General features: G+C 39.2%; 2 protein-coding genes across 8 annotated transcripts in view; one reads left to right on the top strand and one right to left on the bottom strand.

The window, feature by feature from the left end:
* Nucleotides 1-14,077, top strand: part of NOX1 (NADPH oxidase 1) — a 26,410-nt gene extending 12,333 nt beyond the window's left edge. Inside the window, exons 3-13 of one of the 3 annotated variants that reach the window (XM_006769701.2) lie at nt 734-844; nt 1,401-1,485; nt 1,830-1,981; nt 2,154-2,335; nt 2,422-2,554; nt 10,515-10,607; nt 11,158-11,393; nt 11,613-11,775; nt 12,202-12,348; nt 12,550-12,674; nt 13,802-14,077. In XM_006769701.2, the coding sequence (XP_006769764.1) occupies nt 734-844; nt 1,401-1,485; nt 1,830-1,981; nt 2,154-2,335; nt 2,422-2,554; nt 10,515-10,607; nt 11,158-11,393; nt 11,613-11,775; nt 12,202-12,348; nt 12,550-12,674; nt 13,802-13,928 (1,554 nt within the window). In that variant the 3' untranslated portion in view covers nt 13,929-14,077. The remainder of the gene's footprint in view (nt 1-733; nt 845-1,400; nt 1,486-1,829; nt 1,982-2,153; nt 2,336-2,421; nt 2,555-10,514; nt 10,608-11,157; nt 11,394-11,612; nt 11,776-12,201; nt 12,349-12,549; nt 12,675-13,801) is intronic. The other 2 variants (XM_006769702.2, XM_006769703.2) reach the window with 2 other exon arrangements.
* The window catches only part of CSTF2 (cleavage stimulation factor, 3' pre-RNA, subunit 2), a 35,514-nt gene continuing 27,209 nt past the window's right edge, over nt 11,688-19,992 (bottom strand). For 4 of the 5 annotated variants that reach the window (XM_015567788.1, XM_015567791.1, XM_006769699.2 and 1 more), the window contains one exon: nt 15,296-18,089. The gene's annotated coding sequence lies outside the window, so the exon portion shown is untranslated. Of the gene's footprint in view, nt 11,761-15,295; nt 18,090-19,992 lie in introns of those variants that run through there. The other variant, XM_015567790.1, reaches the window with a different exon arrangement.

Here is a 19,992-nt window from a genome sequence, read left to right as displayed (position 1 = left end):
ATATATATTACATGCTTATAATTGCTACATTAGAAAATACAGAAAAGAGAAAAAACAGTCACCATCTTCAATTATATCTCTAAATGTATAAACTTTATTTAAAATGAAATAAGAGTATATATGATCCTCAAGATTGTTTTACAAGTGAAAACAACAAAATAATAACTGAGTGCATTAAGCAATATACTAGTTGCAAAGTATTACATCCATAGAATGTGTTTGTTAACATGGAATCATTAAATCCTGTTATCTTTCTTTTTTTTATAATATATTTTATTGATTTTCTACAGAGAAGAAGGGAGAGGGATAGAGAGTTAGAAACATCGATGAGAGAGAAACATCGGCCAGCTGCCTCCTGCACGCCCCCCAGTGGGGATGTGCCCACAACCCAGGTACATGCCCTTGACCGGAATCGAACCTGGGACCCTTGAGTCCCCAGGCCGACGCTCTATCCACTGAGCCAAACCGGTTCGGCCCTGTTATCTTTCATATTGATAAATGTACAAACATTTCCAAATCACTGTCATAGGAATTTCTCAATTCAATATTAAATTCAGCAAAATTTCAGTCATTTGCAAACAGAGAGCCCGGCCTGATTGTCCTAGCTACTGAGAAAGAGGGGAGGAAGCTGCAGACTGCCCATTTCCAGGTCTCAGACAAATGGACTGGACTCATACTTACTGATAAATGCTGAGATGAAGCAGCTGATGGTGACTTCTCTTCTCTGCTCTAGTCGGCGTTGGCCTGGGCCAGAGCTTCTGCTCGCTGCCTGAATTTTAACAGCATGTTGATCCTGTTTCCCCTGTGTCGGAATCTGCTGTCCTTCCTGAGGGGCACCTGCACAGTGAGTCCCAACCACTCATAGGTCAACTTTTACATTAAAGAAGGTGACTTAGAACACTGAAATGGGAGAAAAAGTGAATTAGGGTAAAGTGTCAAAGAACAACAGTTTTTTTTTGAATTGCAGTACATCTTGTATTTCCTTTAGGGCATTCCTCTGAACATCAGTTTATAAAGTACTTTCAATGAAACTAAACCTGTAGGGGGAAAAAGCAAACACATCACAGGGTTTTTAGGAAAAAAATGAGAAATAGGATGGGAAATGACTGTAGTGTAAAATGTAACTTTCTCTTAATTTTCACAACCACTCTGAAATATTCATCATTTATAGTTTATAAATAAAGACTTACAGATTTTTAAAAAAGACCCTGGACTCCTTAGTTGGCCAGTCAACACCCAGGCCCTAGGAATGGAAGCCAGAGGTCTCCTTTGGTAGCCAAGGGGGTGGACAAGGGTGGGTGAGTATTAGCATGCTCTGTATAAGACATGTTGGTTATGGGTTGGTGAATTTCATAAAGCTGCCTGGGAGAAATCTTACCTCCATCACTTTATATTTGTAGTTTTGCAGGCGTACTCTGAGAAAGCAACTGGATCACAACCTCACCTTCCATAAGCTGGTGGCATATATGATCTGCCTACACACAGGTAACTGAGGCAAACCATGAAACGATAGGCTTCTGGGCATTCAGAGTCAAGTCTCCTTCATCCATGCATATAGTCATTCAAAAAATATGTATATTACCTCCGGCATTATTTGCCAGGCCCTGTTTTAGGCCTATTTTCGTGGAACTCACATTCTATTCCTTTGGGAACAGGGTGCGTATAAAAAAAAGGTCTTGGGTCTCTCTACAATAAGGGTTTGTTGGGCACCTTCTGTGGACTTGGCATTCTGCTAGACACTATATACAGTATTCTCCTTTTCTAGTGGGGCATGCCTGCCATGATGCTCCTGGGACACTTCTAACAATCCTTTTCATCTTTCCACTTAGCTATTCACATCATTGCACACCTGTTTAACTTTGAACGATACAGCAGAAGCCGACAGGCCACAGATGGATCCCTTGCTTCTGTTCTCTCCAGCCTATCTCGTCAAGAAAAAGAGGGGGATTCTTGGCTAAATCCCATGCAGTCCCCAAATATGGTGAGTTGACTCAATGGCAAAGCATCTGGGCTCTGGTCACAAACAAGAAAAGCATGATATCCTTGGTGGATATTGTGTCAGGGCTGATTGGGGGCTGGGCCAGCTGGGGGAGGAGGGCAGCGATTCGGGCCCAGATCAGGCTGGTTGGCTGCTGACATTTCTCCTTTCATAGACAGTGATGTATATGACATTCATCAGCATTCCTGGTTTCACTGGAGTGATCATCACGATAGTTCTGGTTCTCATGGTGACTTCATCTGTGGAGTTTATCCGGAGGAGTTATTTTGAGGTCTTCTGGTATACACATCATATTTTTATCATTTACTTCATCGGCTTGGGGATTCACGGCATTAGGTAAGGTCCTTAGACACCTTTCTCATGCTCTAGCCCCTGACCTTGCATAATTCATTGCCTAAACTGTCCTTCTTCATCTATTTCAGTGGAATTGTCCGAGGTCAAACAGAAGAAAGCATGAAGGAGAGTCATCCTCATAGGTGTGCAGAGTTTTTCGAGAAGTGGGATGATCATGATTCCCACTGCAAGAGACCCCAATTTGAAGGGAACTCTGCTGAGGTAAAAATCCTATGGACAAGGATAGACTCTTGTTAGGAGCTGTTATTTATATTGTTGTTATTATTATTTGTTATTATTACCATTATTAGTTCAGCCAATATATCCACAAAATTCCTACTACCAAGGAACTCCAATATCGCTGGCAACAAGCTAGGGCAGTGGTCAGCAAACTCATTAGTCAATAGAGCCAAATATCAACAGTACAACGACTGAAATTTCTTTTGAGAGCCAAATTTTTTAAATTTAAACTATATAGGTAGGTACATTGTTATTAACTTAATTAGGGTACTCCTAAGGCTTAGGAAGAGCCACACTCAAGGGGCCAAAGAGCCGCATGTGGCTCGCAAGCCGCAGTTTGCCGACCATGGGGCTAGGGGATTAGCATTAGCAGAGCACCCTGAAGAGGAATGAATAATGGTTAATACATGTTGTAAAACCCTCTCCAAAGGCAATAATGATAGCCCATGTTATTAATAGTTTACCATGGGCCAGGTTTGCTGCATAATATGGATGATCCCATTTATGCATAGCAATAACCTATGAAGTAAGTACTTCTTCTGTCTCCATTTTGAGACAAAAGGACTAGGATTCATGGAGATGAAGTAAACTGTAAAGCTCCCACAGTAAGTAACTAGTCCAGCTGGAATTCAAGTCCGGGCATTTTAGGACTCCAAAGATTGTGTTCTTAACAACTATATTGTCCCAAAACTTAGCTGTGAAATTCCAGTCAATGTTTTTTAGGGGCAGGAAAGCATTCTTTTTTAAAGCTTTATTGAAATACTAGAGGCCCTGTGCACAAATTTGTGCAAGGGTGGGGTCCAGCCGGCCTGCCCTGATGGGGGCCCATTGGCTGGGCTGGCAGGGCAGAGGGCCCATGGGTGGTTGGCCGGCCCACCCCACCCCCGATCAGGGTGTTGGGGGCTGATTGGGGGCTGGGCCAGCTGGGGGAGGAGGGCAGCAATTCGGGCCCAGATCAGGCTGGTTGGCTGCTGCAGTGTGCGTCATAGCCACCAGTCATTCTGGTTGTTCTGGTCGTTCTGCCATTCTGGTTGCTGGGCTTTTGTATATATATATAGATAATTGGCAAATAAAATTATATATATTCAAAAGTGTACAATGTGGATGAATGATATACATATACTTTGTGAAATGATTACCACAATGAGGTTAATTAACATATCCATCAATTCACATAGTTACCATTATTTTGTGGTGAGAATGCTTAATATCTACTCTCTTAGTAAATTTCAAGTATACTATACAGTATTATTAACTATAGTCACCATACTGTACATTAGATCCCCAGAACTTATTCATTTTATAACCAAAGGTTTGTACCCTTTAACCAACATTCTCCATTCCAGACCCCTCACTCCCACCACCAGTCCCTGGTTAACCTCTTTCCTACTCTCTGTTTCTGAGTTCAACATTTTTATTTTTTTAAATATATTTATTGATTTTTTACAGAGAGGAAGGGAGAGGGATAGAGAGTAAGAAACATTGATGAGAGAGAAACATCGATCAGCTGCCTCACACCCCCTACTGGGGATGTGCCCGCAACCAAGGTACATGCCCTTGACCGGAATTGAACCTGGGACCCTTCAGTCTGTAGGCCGATGCTCTATCCACTGAGCCAAACCGGTTAGGGCAAGTTCAAAATTTTTAAAAAAGCATTCTTGAGGTTGGCTTTCATTGGTGTTATAAGAACATGCTTAGAAATTATTGTTAGATAGTGATGATCAAGAAATTGGGTTACAGGGAACTCAAGGTGTGCCTCAGGGTAATTATGTGGATGTTATGGCTTTACTTTGGTTTGCTCATAAAATATGTTAGATTGAAAAATAAATGGAAGGGAAAGGTTAACTTGTGGTGCCTCAAAGTGCTCTGAGGATGATTAAAGCTTTTAAATCAGATGCAGAATGAAGAGCAATAGCTCAGTCCTCATCTAGAAAGGGAAAAATACCTAAAGAAATTCTCTAAAGTTGGCATTTAAAATCAATGTGAAAAAGATAAGTGTTCAGTATACTTTTAGGATAATAGGATAGTCATCTAGGGTGAAAAAGCTGTATCTTAATTCCACACTTTACATTAAAATATTGATCAAGAATTCATGGATCAATAATGTAAATGTTTAAAAAAATCATAAAAGCACCCTAAGGCCACATGGAAATTTTTTTTTCTAATACTGGAATATTAATAAAGATATTCTCTAAATAAGATTTACAAAAAGCTAAGAAGCCAGAAAAGAAAACATAATAAATTTGAATAAATATATATTCAAATATATTATTCTTTATATAGACTATATATAGTATATCTATATATAGACATAATTTTCTATAGCCAAAAAAACCCATCATAAATAATAAAGACAGGCAACAAATTACTAAGTAGGAAAATTATTTACAACTTACAGACCATAAACTAATTTCCTAATTAATAAATGACTCCTACAAATTAATAAGAAAAAGCCTATCAACCTCATAAAAAAGATATAGAAGATCGAAGAAATGACGATGTGTGTTAATCTTAAATATACTAAATTATGGTAAATGTTTTTAACAGTGGAAGAAATGAATTACATTAAGATACTTCTTTTTAAAAACAGATCAACAAAGATATAAAAGTCTGCTCATGTGCTGTGTTGGTAATGCTCCCACACATTGCTGGTGAGAGTGTGCACCTATACAACTGTTTGTTTGTAAGGGTGATTTGGCAATATTTATCAAATTTTAAAATTCTACTTCCAGGAGTTTTTTCTAAAAATATACTTGCATATGTGTTAACGTGTATTAGGTTATTCATTATAGCAGTGCTGGATAGAACAAAATACTGGAAATAAATGCCCATCAATAGAGGACTAGTTAAATCATGGGACTTTCCTACAATTATGGGCGTTTTCAGCAGCCATTAAAGAGAAAGAAGCAGCTCTATAGGTACTAATATGGAACAGTCTCTAAGACAGCGGTTCTCAACCTGTGGGTCGCGACCCCTTTGGCGGTCGAATGACCCTTTCACAGGGATCACCTAAGACCATCCTGAATATCAGATATTTACATTACGATTCATAACAGTAGCAACATTACAGTTATGAAGTAGCAATGAAAATAATTTTATGGTTGGGTCACAACATGAGGAACTGTATTTAAAGGGCCAGAGGTTGAGAACCACTGCTCTAAGATGTTAAATGAACCCTGGATGCTGTGGCTCAGTTGGTTGGAGCATCGTCCTGTATGCAGAAAAGTATTGAATTTGATTCCCAGTCAGGGGCACATATCCAGGTTGCAGGTATATACAGGTTACCCAAGATGCGGGTTTGCTCCCCGGTGCATACCAGAGGCGCACACACACACACACACACACACACACACACGTGAGGATTGAAAAATTTAAAAAATTTAAAGATGTTAAATGAAAACAGGATCAGGGCAGTGTGTATAGTCTGCTACCATTTGCATTTTTATGCAATATTATCACTTAAATGCATATTCTCCAGAAGGATTTATAAAATAATAACATTGATTGTCTGCCTCTGGAGAGCTGGGGAGCAGGGATGGAAGGGATATTTGTACTTTTGAATTTTGTGCAGTGTACATGTTACTTACATGTATTACTTATTAAAAATAATTGTAAAAGGACATCCCTGGCATATTTTAACAGCACACTTAATTTCAAAAGTCATAGGAACTTGGAAGCTATAACCAGAAACCTGTATTATTTGATAAGAAGCCCTTAAAAACAGAAACCTATAAAGCTTGATCAGCCCTTTACTAGTTAAGGCAGTTAAAACCTGGTCTTACATTGCATATCAACATCTATCTTTTCCCCATATATTACCTGAGATAAGGTATATTTGGCCTATTTGGAGGGATACTTAAAACTCAAGGGTTCCTTGATTGGTTACATAATATCCCAAGGGAGAGAATACCAGTTTTGCTATCTAGTTGAATATATTGGTTTGTTTCTTCCATAAACATTAAAAAAAACTTTCTTCACATTCTCCCCATTTAAAAATTATAAAAAGAAGACATGTTTATTGTAGAAAGTTCAGAAAATATAAAAACATATTTAGAGGAAAATAAAAATTTCATAGAGTTCTACCCCTTAGATGTAATACATTTTTACCTTCTTCTATATCATTGGATGTTTTCCTCTCTCGTCAAATATTCTTTTGAAACATCGGTTTTTAAAAAGTTGTACAGTATACATTTTTTTTCTAGGTGGTCATTTTTAAAGACCTTGAGGGCATTATGCTTATTGAAAAAGTTAGACAAAGATAAATACCATGTGATCTTACTTATATGTGGAACCTAATTAAAAAAACAACAACTGAGCCCTAACCGGTTTGGCTCAGTGGATAGAGCATTGGCCTGCGGACTGAAGGGTCCCAGGTTCGATTCCAGTCAAAGGTATGTGCCTTGGTTGCAGGCACATCCCCAGTAGAGGGTGTGCAGGAGGCAGCTGATCGATGTTTCTCTCTCATCGATGTTTCTAACTCTCTATCCCTCTCCCTTCCTCTCTGTAAAAAATCAATAAAATATATTTAAAAACAAACAAACAAAAGCTGAGCTCATATATACAGAGGAGGATTGAAGGTTGCCAGACGCAGGGGATGAATGGTGGGCAAAATGGGTGAAAGTGGTTAGCAGGTACAAACTTCCAGTTAGAAATAAATAAGTCCTGGGAATGTACTGTACAGCATGGTAACTAAAGTTAATAATACTGTATTGCATGTTTCCAAGTTGCTAACAGAGCAGATCTTAAAAGTCCTCATCATAAAAACACACACACACACAACTTTTGTAACTATGTAAGGTGATGGATGTTAACTAGACTTACTGTGATAATCATTTTGCAATATATGCAAATATGGAATCATTATGTTGTACACCTAACACTAACACAATATTGTCTGCCAATCATATTTCAATACAAAAAGAAATTAAAAAGACAGTTTGGTATTGACAAAAAATCTGTATGGTATACCATTTTTGTTACTTTTTTTCTTAGTAAATACCCATTATTATACTTGTATATTTATGTACACTTTAATTATTTCTTTATGCTCCATTTCCTAGAAGTGAAATTCTTGGGTAATAAAGAAGGCATGCTTTCCAGGATGCTGAGATGTATTGCCAAATTGTTCCCTGGGAAGATGCTATTAATTTTCACCAGCTGCACATGTGAATGTGCCCATTCCCCTGCATCTCAGTTAATGGTGGACATTATTGTTTAAAGCAGCTTTTCAATTTGAGGGCCTCAAATGCTATTTAGTTTTCTAATTCATTTCTCTGATTAGTTCTCAGGCCAAAAAATTTTCCACATTGTTAACAGTCATTTCTTAATTTTTTTTTCAGTTTTTCTGAATTCAGCCAGGGATTTTTCCCAAATAAGAAGTAGCATCAAATTGTATAATGCCCACTCTCAGGTTCACTAGCCCCATCTCTGCCCATTTTCTCCCCAGAGAGACCTAAGGAAGTTATTTATCTGAAACAGTATGAGAAACCTCACTGCACATAGTTCTGATGTATTACACTTGAACAATTGTGCAAGAAAGGACATAACATTACTAGAAAATACATTTTTGGTAGCTCCTGTGCATATGGAAGCAACTTGCTACGTTTAAAAAGATTTCAGGGATAAAAAGGCTGCTTTTAAAAAAAAACATGTAGACAAAATAAAAAGTATAATGCCAGCCCTGCTGGTTTGGCTCAGTGTTAGAGCATTGGCCCAGAGACCAAAGGGTCGAGGGTTCAATTCCCGATTAAGGGCATGTACCTTGGTTGCAGCTCCATCCTCCACCCTGGATAGGATGTGTGTGGCAACCAATTGATGTGTCTCTCATATCGATGCTTCTCTCTCTCCCCCACCTCCTCTCTCCCTTCCACTCTCTCTAAAAATCAATGGAAAAAATATCCATCTGGTGATGATTAAAAAAGAAAAAAGTATATTACCATGTTAGGTGTTTTGAGCACCTGAGAAAAGAGGTGATGGATAAGTATCAAGTTTTACTAGGTGTATCAGTTAATAATTCGGATTTTGTAATCAAAGAAAAAACGATTAATTTCAAGAGAAACATCAAAAGTGCTTTATTCAAAGTAATGTCCATCGCTAGCTACACATTTCCCCCATCTTTCAGGTAATTTGTGGATACTGTCTCAATAGAACTTTCCTTGTTTTGAGGCAAACCATTCAGAGACCCAATTTTCCACTTCTTGGTACCTTTTCAAGTGCTGCTCAGAAAGTGCGTGTGCCATTGATCAGAACAAGTGGTAATCTGAAGGAGCAAGGTCTGGTGAATACGGTGGGTGGGTTAACACTTCCCAGGCAACAGCTTTTCATGTGTCTTTAACTGGTTTTGAAGTGTGTGATGGTGCGTCATCATGAAGCAAAATTACTTTGCCATGTCTTCTGGCCCATTCTGGTCATTTCATGATCAAAGCGTGGTTCAAATTAATTATTGGTTGTTGGGAGCAGTCAGTATTATCGGTTTCACCTGCTCTTAGAAGCTCATAATTCACCTCACCTTCCTGATCCCACCAAACGCAGAGCATTGTCTTCTTTCCGAAGCGATTTGGCCTTGCAGTCGAGTTGATGGTTGACCTGGTTCAACCCATGATTTTGTGCATTTGGGATTCTCAAAATAAACCCACTTTTCATCGCCAGTCAGAATTCGATGCAAAAGACTTTCTTTAGCGTGCTGTTGAAGCAACGTTTTACTGATGACTTTTCGGTTTTCCGTTTGTCTTTCGTTCAGTTGATATGACACCCATTTTCCATGAAGTTTTGAAGCTTGCTGTCAATACAACAAAATAGCATACATATCAAATCGCATATATATCAACATATGTGTAACTCCATCTGTTGAAAAAAATCCACATTATTAACCAGTACACCATATTGTTACCAATAGTGTCAACCACTTTCACTTTTGTTTTCTGTTATTGTTGTTAATCCTCTCCCGAGGATATTTTCTTCCATTGACTTTTAGAAATAACTTCTTTACCCACCCCAACCATCACCTTCATCCTGGAGAGAGAGAGAGAGAGAGAAAGAGAGATTGATTGACTGGCTGCCTCCTGCACGAGCTCCAACTGGAGCCAGGGATTGAATCTGCAACCCAGGAAAGTGCCCTTAACCTGGGAATCAAACCTGCGACCCTTTGGAGTGTGGGGCCAATGCTCTAACCACTGATCTACCTGCCAGGGCAGTTTTTTGTTGTTAATCCTCACCCGAAGATATTTTTCCACTGATTTTTAGAGAGTAGAATGGAGGAGAGACATATAGAGAGAAATATTGATGTGAAAGAGACACACTGATTGGTTGCCTCCCACTGGAGTATGTGCCCCTGACCAGAATCAAACCTGGGATCCTTCAGTCTTCAGGCCAACACTCTATCCACTGAGCCAAAGTGGCTAGGGCTTGTTTTGTTCTTAATCATCTTCAATTTCACATCTATCTTTTCTCTTTGTTTTTCAGATTGGGCAAGCTATCCTGGAAAACAGTCTTAGATTCTGAAAATTAAGTTACATATAAGTAGTGTCCCCCAAAATGTATATACACTTTAACAGCTGACAACTCAATTTCCTTTTAAATATTGAAAATGAACTGTATGTTAATAAATACCGACTTTATATATGTATAAAAATATATATGCTTTTGAGGGACATCCTGTATTTACCATATACTTTCTTTCTGTGCTTTTCTTTTGCTTCCTGGTGAGACCTGTAAAATTTCAGGAAGTGATCTGTTTTACGGGTAACAGATTAGCAAAAGAAACTATTGTAGTTTATTCCTTTCCATTTCTGTTCTCAAGATTTGGTGAAATTAGTGGCTTAATAATGATACACAGCAGAGAACTCAATAAATATTTACTGAAAGAAGGAATAAACTGCTACACAGATAAATCCTAAAGAAGAGATTAATGTGTAACCTTATTCTGTACTCTGTTTCTTTGCAGTCTTGGAAGTGGATCCTTGCACCAGGTGTTCTTTATATCTTTGAAAGGATCCTCCGATTTTATCGCTCCCAGCAGCGGGTTATGATTACCAAGGTAAAGCATATGCACTTTCATGTTGCTGTGATAAGAGTTCTGGTCTTCCCGATTATAGAAATAAATTTCCATGTGTTACCCTGTAGGGAATAAAAAAAACACATCTTGGAGGTAACATACTTCAGTTCCTCCAGTGCTGGACAGAACTATGGGAAGAGGGGTTTAGCAGAAATCATCAACATTGGGTCTATGTCAGAAGCTGCAAACAGGCGGCCTGTGCCAGATGTAGCCCACAGACATGTTTTGTTTGGCCCACACACTCATTGTTTAGAAAGTTGAATTAGTTGCTAACACTTAAAAATCTGGATGGAGGCTTTTACATTAAAAATTGCATTTCTGGCTTCTCTTGAAGAATCAGGCCAACTAATAACGCTGTCAGTTCCATAGTGTAACCAATTGCCTGAAGTAAGTAACTGCTATTCCCTTTAGAAAGCATTTGTGCTAGCAGTTCACCACTGTCACCAGCCCTCCAGCTTTATTCATTTACTTTATCTACCATTCCTGTCACCATTTGAAATGGCCTCCTTTGGTCTCTGTGCCTCATTCATAGGTTGTCATGCACCCATCCAAAGTTTTGGAATTGCAGATGATCAAGCGTGGCTTCAGCATGGAAGTGGGACAGTATATTTTTGTTAACTGCCCCTCAATCTCTTACCTGGAGTGGCATCCCTTTACTCTGACCTCTGCTCCAGAGGAAGACTTCTTTTCCATTCATATCCGAGCAGCAGGGGACTGGACAGAAAATCTCATAAAGGCTTTTGAACAACAGCATTCACCAATTCCAAGGTAGGTCCTCGAGAGCTGCAGAGACCCAGACCAGGATGCAGACAGGCAAATATGAGAATACAATTCCTCATTGAACCTTATGTTTGGTACAATAGAACGTAATTAAGAAAAAACACAACAGGCTGAAATCAGCCATGGGAACTGCTGTCTCTGGGAGGGTGTTTGTGGGGGGGGGGGAGGTGAGACTCCACTTGCCTATTGCCTTCTGTCTTCTGCCAGGATTGAGGTGGATGGTCCCTTTGGCACTGCCAGTGAGGATGTTTTTCAGTATGAAGTGGCTATGTTGATTGGAGCAGGAATTGGAGTCACCCCCTTTGCTTCCATTTTGAAGTCCATCTGGTACAAATTCCGGCATGCAGATCACAATCTCAAAACACAAACGGTACACTCCCTCATACCACCTTTTATCTGGTGTGGGCCTGACAGGTCCATTGCTTTCATGGGCTAAGCTCTTTACAACTGATGAGCAAGCACCCCTCCCTGGAGTTATGAGACAAGTGATCACTTCTCTCTGCCAAGGCATCTGCTTCTACAGATTGACCATAAGAATAGGGTCTTCATTTTCAATTTTGAGTTTAAAATTACCTTGAAACAAAAATGACATTGGTGGGTGATCTTTCTCCATAAGGGAAATTGTTAGGACTCTGGACATTTGAGCTGCCTAAGGTCTGCTGTTTTGTAGAGGTGATTTCTCGGGTCACCCTAAACTTGATCAACAAATATACAGTATATCTACCTAATCATGTCACTACAATGCACATTGTAACGGGCATTTATAAAAGGCTATGTTCTCTCTTGGTGATTCCAGATATATTTCTACTGGATCTGCAGGGAGACAGATGCCTTTGCCTGGTTCAATGACCTATTGGCTTCCCTGGAACAGGAGATGGAAGAATTAGGCAAAGTTGGGTTTCTAAACTTCCGTCTCTTCCTCACTGGATGGGACAGCAACATTGTGAGTTCAAACAACACACTAATTCCCATGTTGGATGCAAGCTGAATGTCAGACCAAAGACGGTGTGTGCTGATTGGAAATAATTTTTGTGTGTGTGATTTCCTACCTGCTCTCACCCTCACATTCAAGTTTAAAAGTAGCGGAAGGAAGAGACAACTATCAGGGCCTTCTTTTCCTAACTTTTTATTTCTTTGACTCCAGGTTGGTCATGCAGCATTAAACTTTGACAAAGCCACAGACATCCTGACAGGTCTGAAACACAAAACTTTCTTTGGGAGACCTATGTGGGATAAAGAGTTTTCTACAATAGCTACCATCCACCCCAAGTAAGTGTATTCTCCTCTCATTAGTTGAGTTTACAGACTTAGGGTTTAGGAAAGGCATTATGGTATGTTGAACACTCTTGGGAAAAGACCTCTGGGGCAGAAACTACTTGCACCATTCCTAGATTATTGCTTAAAACTGAGGAAATTCCATCTGGGGTTTCAGCCAAATAAGGGTCATGATCTTGTAATTGATGAGAATACATTTGCTGCACCACAACCCCCCATTCAAATAGTGAGGCAAGGAGACTCAGTTCTGATTTGTATTACCAAATGAAATAGAACTGGAACAGTTCAAATGCATTGCTTTTGGCTTAGTGACCTCAAAGCAGCAAGGATTTGGGCTGTATTTATCTAGTGAGCTGATGACCTGACCTCAGTCTTTCTGGAGGGGTTTGAAACACAGGAAAACCTAGTGCCCTGAGCTCAGACATTCTGATGAGAAGGAGATTAAGCTGATTGTATTAGATAAATTCCAGGAACAATTGGCAGGTGAAGATCAATTCAATTACACAAATGGCTTTAATGGCAGCTATAATTTTTATTTAAACCTTAAAACAATCCTGTAAGGTGGGTACTGTTTTTATCACCATTTTACAGAGTGGGGGCAAATACTGAAACACAGAGAGGTTAAGAAACTTTCCTAAAGTCACACAGCTGGATAAGTGTCAGAGCTGGGATTTTAACCCAGGCAGCCTGGCTCATTAGTCTAGCTAGCACTTAACCACTACAGGGCACTACAGCTGAACATGTTCTGAACAGAATAGGCAAGGCTGAGTACCTAGTGCAGTGGTTCTCAAATTCTGTTTCTTTGTTATGGGGTGAGGCCACAACATTAGTAACAAAGAAACAGAATTTCTGGAGGATGAGGCCCAGAAATCAGGATTTTAAAAAGATTCCCAGGTGATTCTAATGTGCAGCCAAGGCTGAGAACCACTGATGTGATAAGGGCTGAAAGCTCATTTGGAGCTTGTAAGAAGAAAAAGTAAGAAAACTACTATGAAGAATGTGAGAAGGGTGTCAACAACTGAATTTCTATGCAGAGTTGCAGAGTTGTCAGTAGTAGAGACCTCATTTCTCCATTCTAACAACATCGCAGCCTTTACTAGCCAACTATTCTTTTCTTGCAGGTCTGTAGTTGGAGTCTTTTTATGTGGTCCTCAGGCTTTGGCAAAGTCCCTGCGCAAATGTTGTCACCAATACTCCAGTCTGGATCCTAGGAAGGTTCAATTCTACTTCAACAAAGAAAATTTCTGACTTATAGAAATAAGGACCACAATCTGCATTTTGTCTCTCCTTTGTATGTTCAACAACTTACTTGGTCTGGTCAGACACTTAAGGACAAGAACGTGCTTCTCAAGACATGACTCTCAGGCATTTTTTTGGTTGGATTCAATTTGTTTTCTGAACTTAAAGACAAGTGCTGGCAAAGATGTGCATAAAAGGAGATCCTAGTTCACTACTGGTGGGAATGCAGACTGGTGTAGCCACTTTGGAAACAGTATGGAGCATCCTCAAAAAATGAAATATGGAAATGCCATTTCACCCACTTCTGGGAACATATCCCAAGAATCCTGAATCACCAATCAGAAAGAATGTATGCACCCCTATGTTCACAGCAGCACTATTTACAATAGCTAAGATCTGGAAACAGCCCAAGTGCTCAGTAGATGAGTCGATAAAGAAGCTGTGGTACATTTATACAATGGAATACTATGCAGCTTTAAAAAATATCTTACCCTTTGAGCCAGCATGAAGGGACCTGGAGAGTATTATGCTAAGTGAAATAAGCCAGACAGAAAGACAAGTATCACATGATCCCACTTATATGTGGAATCTAATGAACAAAATAAACTGATGAACAAAATAGATCTAGAGCAGGGATGGGCAAATTTTTTGACTCGAGGGCCACAATGGGTTCTTAAACTGGACCGGAGGGCCGGAACAAAAGCATGGATGGAGGGTTTGTGTGAACTAATATAAATTCAAAGTAAACATCATTACAAAAAAGGGTACGGTCTTTTTTTTTTTTTTTTTTAGTTCTATTCATTTCAAATGGGCCGGATCTGACCCGCGGGCAGCAGTTTGCCCACGGCTGATCTAGAGGCATGGAAGCATCGAAAAGACTGACAAATCTCAGAGGGATGTGGGCGGTAAGAGATTAACCAAAGAATTTATATGCATATATGCATTGTCCTTGGACACAGACAATAGTGCTATGAAGGCCTGAGGGTGGGGTGGGGGAGGGGGCAGAAACAGAATGGAAGAGGTCAATGGGGGAAGGGAACTTTTGTAATACTTTCAACAATAAAGATAATTTTTTAAAAGGAACCCAAGAATTTCAGTAGTCACAATAATTGCAAAGTCCATGGAGCCTGTCTTCAAAAAATAGCCATAAATCATTTTAGAATGCCATAATAATTGCAAAGTCCATGGAGCCTTTCTTCAGAAAATAGCCATAAATCATTTTAGAATGCCATGACTACAGCAAGGCCTGATAGCAGAGGTGGATGACAATTTAACCCCAGGTGATTTTGTTGATTGCAAGTGTTACTTTCGCCTGGACCTTGGGTCATATTCTCCCTTCCCATCATCAAAAAAGATTTCGAAGTAGGGTGCTTTTCTAAAATAAAATTTTATTTAAGAATTAATGACAAAACACAATAAGCATAAATAAAACATAAAAATACCAAGAACCCCATTTCTATATACAATATGAACAGTCTTACTGTTATTTTTAAACATGGTCTTATCCAGTGTGAACAGCCATTTATGCTATACTTATTTTTGCTTGTCAAAAAAAAGGATTTTCTTCTTTGCTTAATGAATGCATCTTTTATTACTTTATCTGGGGTCTCCATTTGGGAAAGAAAATCTTGAAAGTATGCTAATCATAACTGAAATTGTATAACTGAGAGTCAGCTATAGTCATTAGCTTGCATTGCTCTGTTGGAAATAATTGCAAAAACTTGAATTTGATCTTAGGACAATTTAGTCAACAGGGCTCTTTATCGCCAATTTTATTAAGGGGGTGTATTAATCTCTAGTTTTAATAAAAGATAATTTAGAATTTTGATAACATCTTTTTGCTCCGACATACTTATTCATTAGGGAATCATTCCCATAATGACATAAGCCAAATGCCTTTTTTCTCCTGTCAAAATGCTTTTTTATTTCTTCTATCCTCCTGGCTCCGGGATGTTAGTAGTCACAGTGAATCAGTAAAAGGAAAGACCAGGGCCCTTAAAAGAGGGAAAAACCTCACATTTTATTGTGCCCAAAGTCAATTCAATTCATCAGATTTAAAAGACTGTTTCTACTGAATTAGCATTATAGCACCTATTTCTTTCTCTTTTTTTAAGTGACCAAAAATGAATAAATGATAGTTTCTAATTATCCAGAAACCTGTATAACTTGTAACTTGGAGTATTTTTCAGTCACTAGTCTGAACAAAATAAAGGTAAGTCCAGATCTTATGGTAGTGAATTATGTTTCATGTATTAATTGGACATTAGTAAAAAGTACTAACAGATGTTTCTGTAGGAATAGATTGGGGTACCCTTACTGTTGCCAACTTCCTGGATTTCAGCTGTCTAAATTTAATAAGGCTTTAGAAACATGCACAGTGGAACCTTGACAATATGGTTCTTATTAGCTGCTGACCAAATGATAATCTGGTTCTCAATGAGTTTGGTTTGGAACCTTAGTATTCCTTGAATATCTTATGAGTTCCTAATGAGAGGCTTTATTCTTGATCTCAATGTCTAAATTGTATTGACACTTCCAAGATATGACTGCTGCTAAAATCAACATACCAAGGTCTAACAGCGGTCACCAACCGGTGGCCTGCGGACCACCGGTGGTCCGTGAGGTCCGAAACGTTGGCGACTGCTGGTCTAGACTATTCATGGAAGTAGGCAGAAAAGGTAATGATAATAATAAGTCCTACATATAATCAACATCCAAGCCCAATTTGGGGCTGTGCATGACACCTAGAAATCTCTTAAGCTGTTTTGAGCAAGTTTTTCTTCTGAGGTTGTAATATGAAGTATCTTATTCAGCAAACTCTTATAGTAAATGTTTATATATCAGAGTAGAAAATCTCTCAATTTCAATGTCTCATAAAGTTGATTATCTTTGCATTCTTTTGCTTGATATATAAGCAATATGCTATTACATTCTCTAAGCCTATTGCAGGCTTTAATTCACTTGACCATACTCCTAATCTGGGGGTAGGATTCTGAGAATATAAATAGGCTCGAGTAGTTCCAGTGGAACTTTACTAATTATTAAGGCACCTCATAACCTCTTGAGGTTGGCCTGATGGAGAGAAATCATGTTTCTCCTTAATGCTACTATGAGAGAAGGAACAGTAGGCTGAAAGAGCCATAAGTCAGAGCTAGGGCACTAATTATGTTCATATCTATCTGCAAGGAAGCAGGCAGGGGAGACAACCATATCTATCTGCTTGCACTCTACATTTGGTCCCCTTAAAATAAAAAGGAATGTAAAAGTTTTAAGGTTTTCTGTTTTAATTTCCCAGAATAAATCTGGTTACAGGGTAGGCCTATAGGTTAGTGACTTAGGTAGGATGAAATACATTTTATGCATTTGATTGCTGTTCAGTTTTTATTTTATCTTGAACATGTGAAAAATCAGTGGATTTTGAAACTTTTAAGTTTGACTACCTAGACTGAAGGGTTTTGGGAGAAGGAAATGTCCAGTTTTGTGTTGTTGACACACTAGAACCAGTGGCTAATACATTTTTGTCTTACCTCTGAACTATGCATGTGAATAGACCTACTATTGACAAAAAATGCATTTTGATATTTGGATTTTTATAAACTAAATACACTACTTTGCTAGGCTCTCTGTTTTGTTGGCCTTTTTATCATTTTATAGCTCTAAGCACATGTTATTTTCTTCCTGTAGACTCAGAAGTTCTAGCAAGTTCTCAAAGGTCAAATCTTACTATTACCACAGGAAGCAGACTAAGAAGAAACTAAGTTTCTGAAAAATTTGTTTCTGAGAAATTCTCAAATATAATAAAGAAGAATAAATGATTAACTTAATAAAAACAGAACTATGGCAATATAACATTGAAGTACAATATTGCAGTAAGGGTAGAAAATACATTAAGGTTTCACCCTTGGTATTCAGCTTTTTAAAGCAAAAAGTTCATGTGTATCAATTTACATTATACTAAAACTGTGTTCAAAGTTTATTTCAAGTCACAGAAAATATATAAACTAAGACAACAGAATGATCTAGTTTTGTTCTGAGAGAGGTGATGGGAATCCTCCACCTGGCACCAATTTGAGTCATTCAAGGATTAGGATGTAGAAGTCATCTTTTTGCAACATTTCAACAAAGTTATGGAATTATTTTCCATATTTGTTGCCAGGTATTTTTGAAAACCTGTAAGGAAAAGTTGGGAGAAAGCCATTAGAATTGGAGACAAAGTTCTCTTCTCCAAACAGCAGGAAAAAAATTAAAAAGTTGGGGAGAGAGACTATGCACAAGAGTCAAACATTCGGGGCAGATTCCTAAGGTGTCTGCCTCCTGCCTCTCAAAAGTAATCATCCTTTACAGCAGGGCTTCTTAACCTCAGCACTACTGACATTAGGGGGCCATATAAGTTTTTCTTATGGGAAGATGTCCTGCACATTACAGGATGTTTAGAAGCAACTCTGGTTTCTACCAGTGAATGCCAGTAGCATCGTCCCTCTAAAGCTGTGGCAACCAAAAATATCTCCAGACATTTCAAAATGTCCTGTAGGTGGCAAAATTGCCTGTGGTTGAGAAACAGTGTTCTAATGGCAATGGTATATAAGTGTGTCAGTGATAGCAGGGATGGATCACAGGTAGTGAGGTACACAATGGAGGGAGAGCCAATACTTTGGCTACAGCATGCACAGATACCAGCAAATAAACATTAAAACCTTGCCTGTGTAAATTGCACAGAGAAAGATTAAAAATGGCCGCAGAGTAGGAGGATGCTGCACTGACATGCTTCTAGGAACAAGCTGGAATTACAACTGAAATATGGAAAGGCTTCCTGAATAATCAACAGAAAACTCACAGGAGAGAACCCTGATACCCAAGGACTGAAGGTGGAGACCACATAGAGTCTAGTAGGAGGGGCAAAGGCGTGAAAGGGCTGGCCAGGCGCCCACAGACAGCAACTCAAGTCCCAGAGAGGTATCTCAGCTATGTGCGGGGTGCCACTGAGAACTCTGGGATCTAATCCCGAAGCTGGGCTCCCCAGAGAACACCAATCTGAGGAGGGTACCTACATAACATCTAGCTGTGAAAAGCAGTGGGGTGCTGTCTGCCAGGGAGTGGCAGCTCAAAGTTTGGGAACCGTCTTGAAGGGCCAATGCACAAAAATTCCCTGTGCAGCCACCCACCTTGTGCTCTGGCAGAGGGAGGGTGAAGTGGACTGGAGCTGTGTGAGCAGAACCCAGGACTGGGGACTCAGGGGATAGAGTTCATAAGGCAGACACCCCAGGTTTCCTGGTTGTCATTCCCTCACCCAGTGAAGGACATCTTTCCCACATAGACATCTGCTTTGCCTGGGGGGGAAGACAGTCGACACACCCTATTGGAAAACACCTTGGCCCCAGGCCACTTAAGAAATTAAAAATAACAATTCGGCCCTAACCAGTTTGGCTCAGTGGATAGAGATTCGGCCTGCGGACCCCAAGGTTCGGCCTCCAGGCAAAAACAACTGCCCCACCCTGTTGGAAAAAAAAACAAAACTCACCACACCCGAGAATGATTGCCTGGGGCAATTTAAGTTAGAATCCTATTAGTTTGCAGACAGAGGCTTTGAATCTTTGCCTGATTCAATTAGTCAGAAATAGCCTTTAACACTGCCCTGCACTAGAGTTGGAGAGGTGTAGAGGATCTATACCTAAAACATAGTCACAAACCCAAACAGATAGCCAAAATGAGGAGACAAAAAACAACCTCCAAATGAAAGAACTAGAGAATTCTCCAGAAGAAGAGATAAATGAAGCAGAACAGTATTGATGGTAAAGATGCTCAACAGCATGCACACATATATAGTAATTACAAAAAAAGAACAGTCGGAAATAAAGGATGACATAACACAACACATTGGAAGAAATACACAGCAGATTAGGGGAAGCTGGAGGACTGAATAAGTGAATTAGAAGACAGAGTTGAAAAAAATCACTCAATCAGAGTAACAAAGAGGAAAAAAATACACACGCAATTAAAAGCAAACAAACAAACAAAAAAAAAACAGGAGAACAGCTTAAGGGAGCTGTGGGACAATGTGAACCCTCACATTTTT

Source organism: Myotis davidii, unplaced genomic scaffold (genome assembly GCF_000327345.1).
Source record: "Myotis davidii unplaced genomic scaffold, ASM32734v1 scaffold2004, whole genome shotgun sequence".
Classification (NCBI taxonomy): Eukaryota; Metazoa; Chordata; class Mammalia; order Chiroptera; family Vespertilionidae; genus Myotis; species Myotis davidii.
The sequence above is the reverse complement of the archived record's forward strand: the minus strand, read 5'-3'. Positions and strand labels throughout refer to the sequence as shown.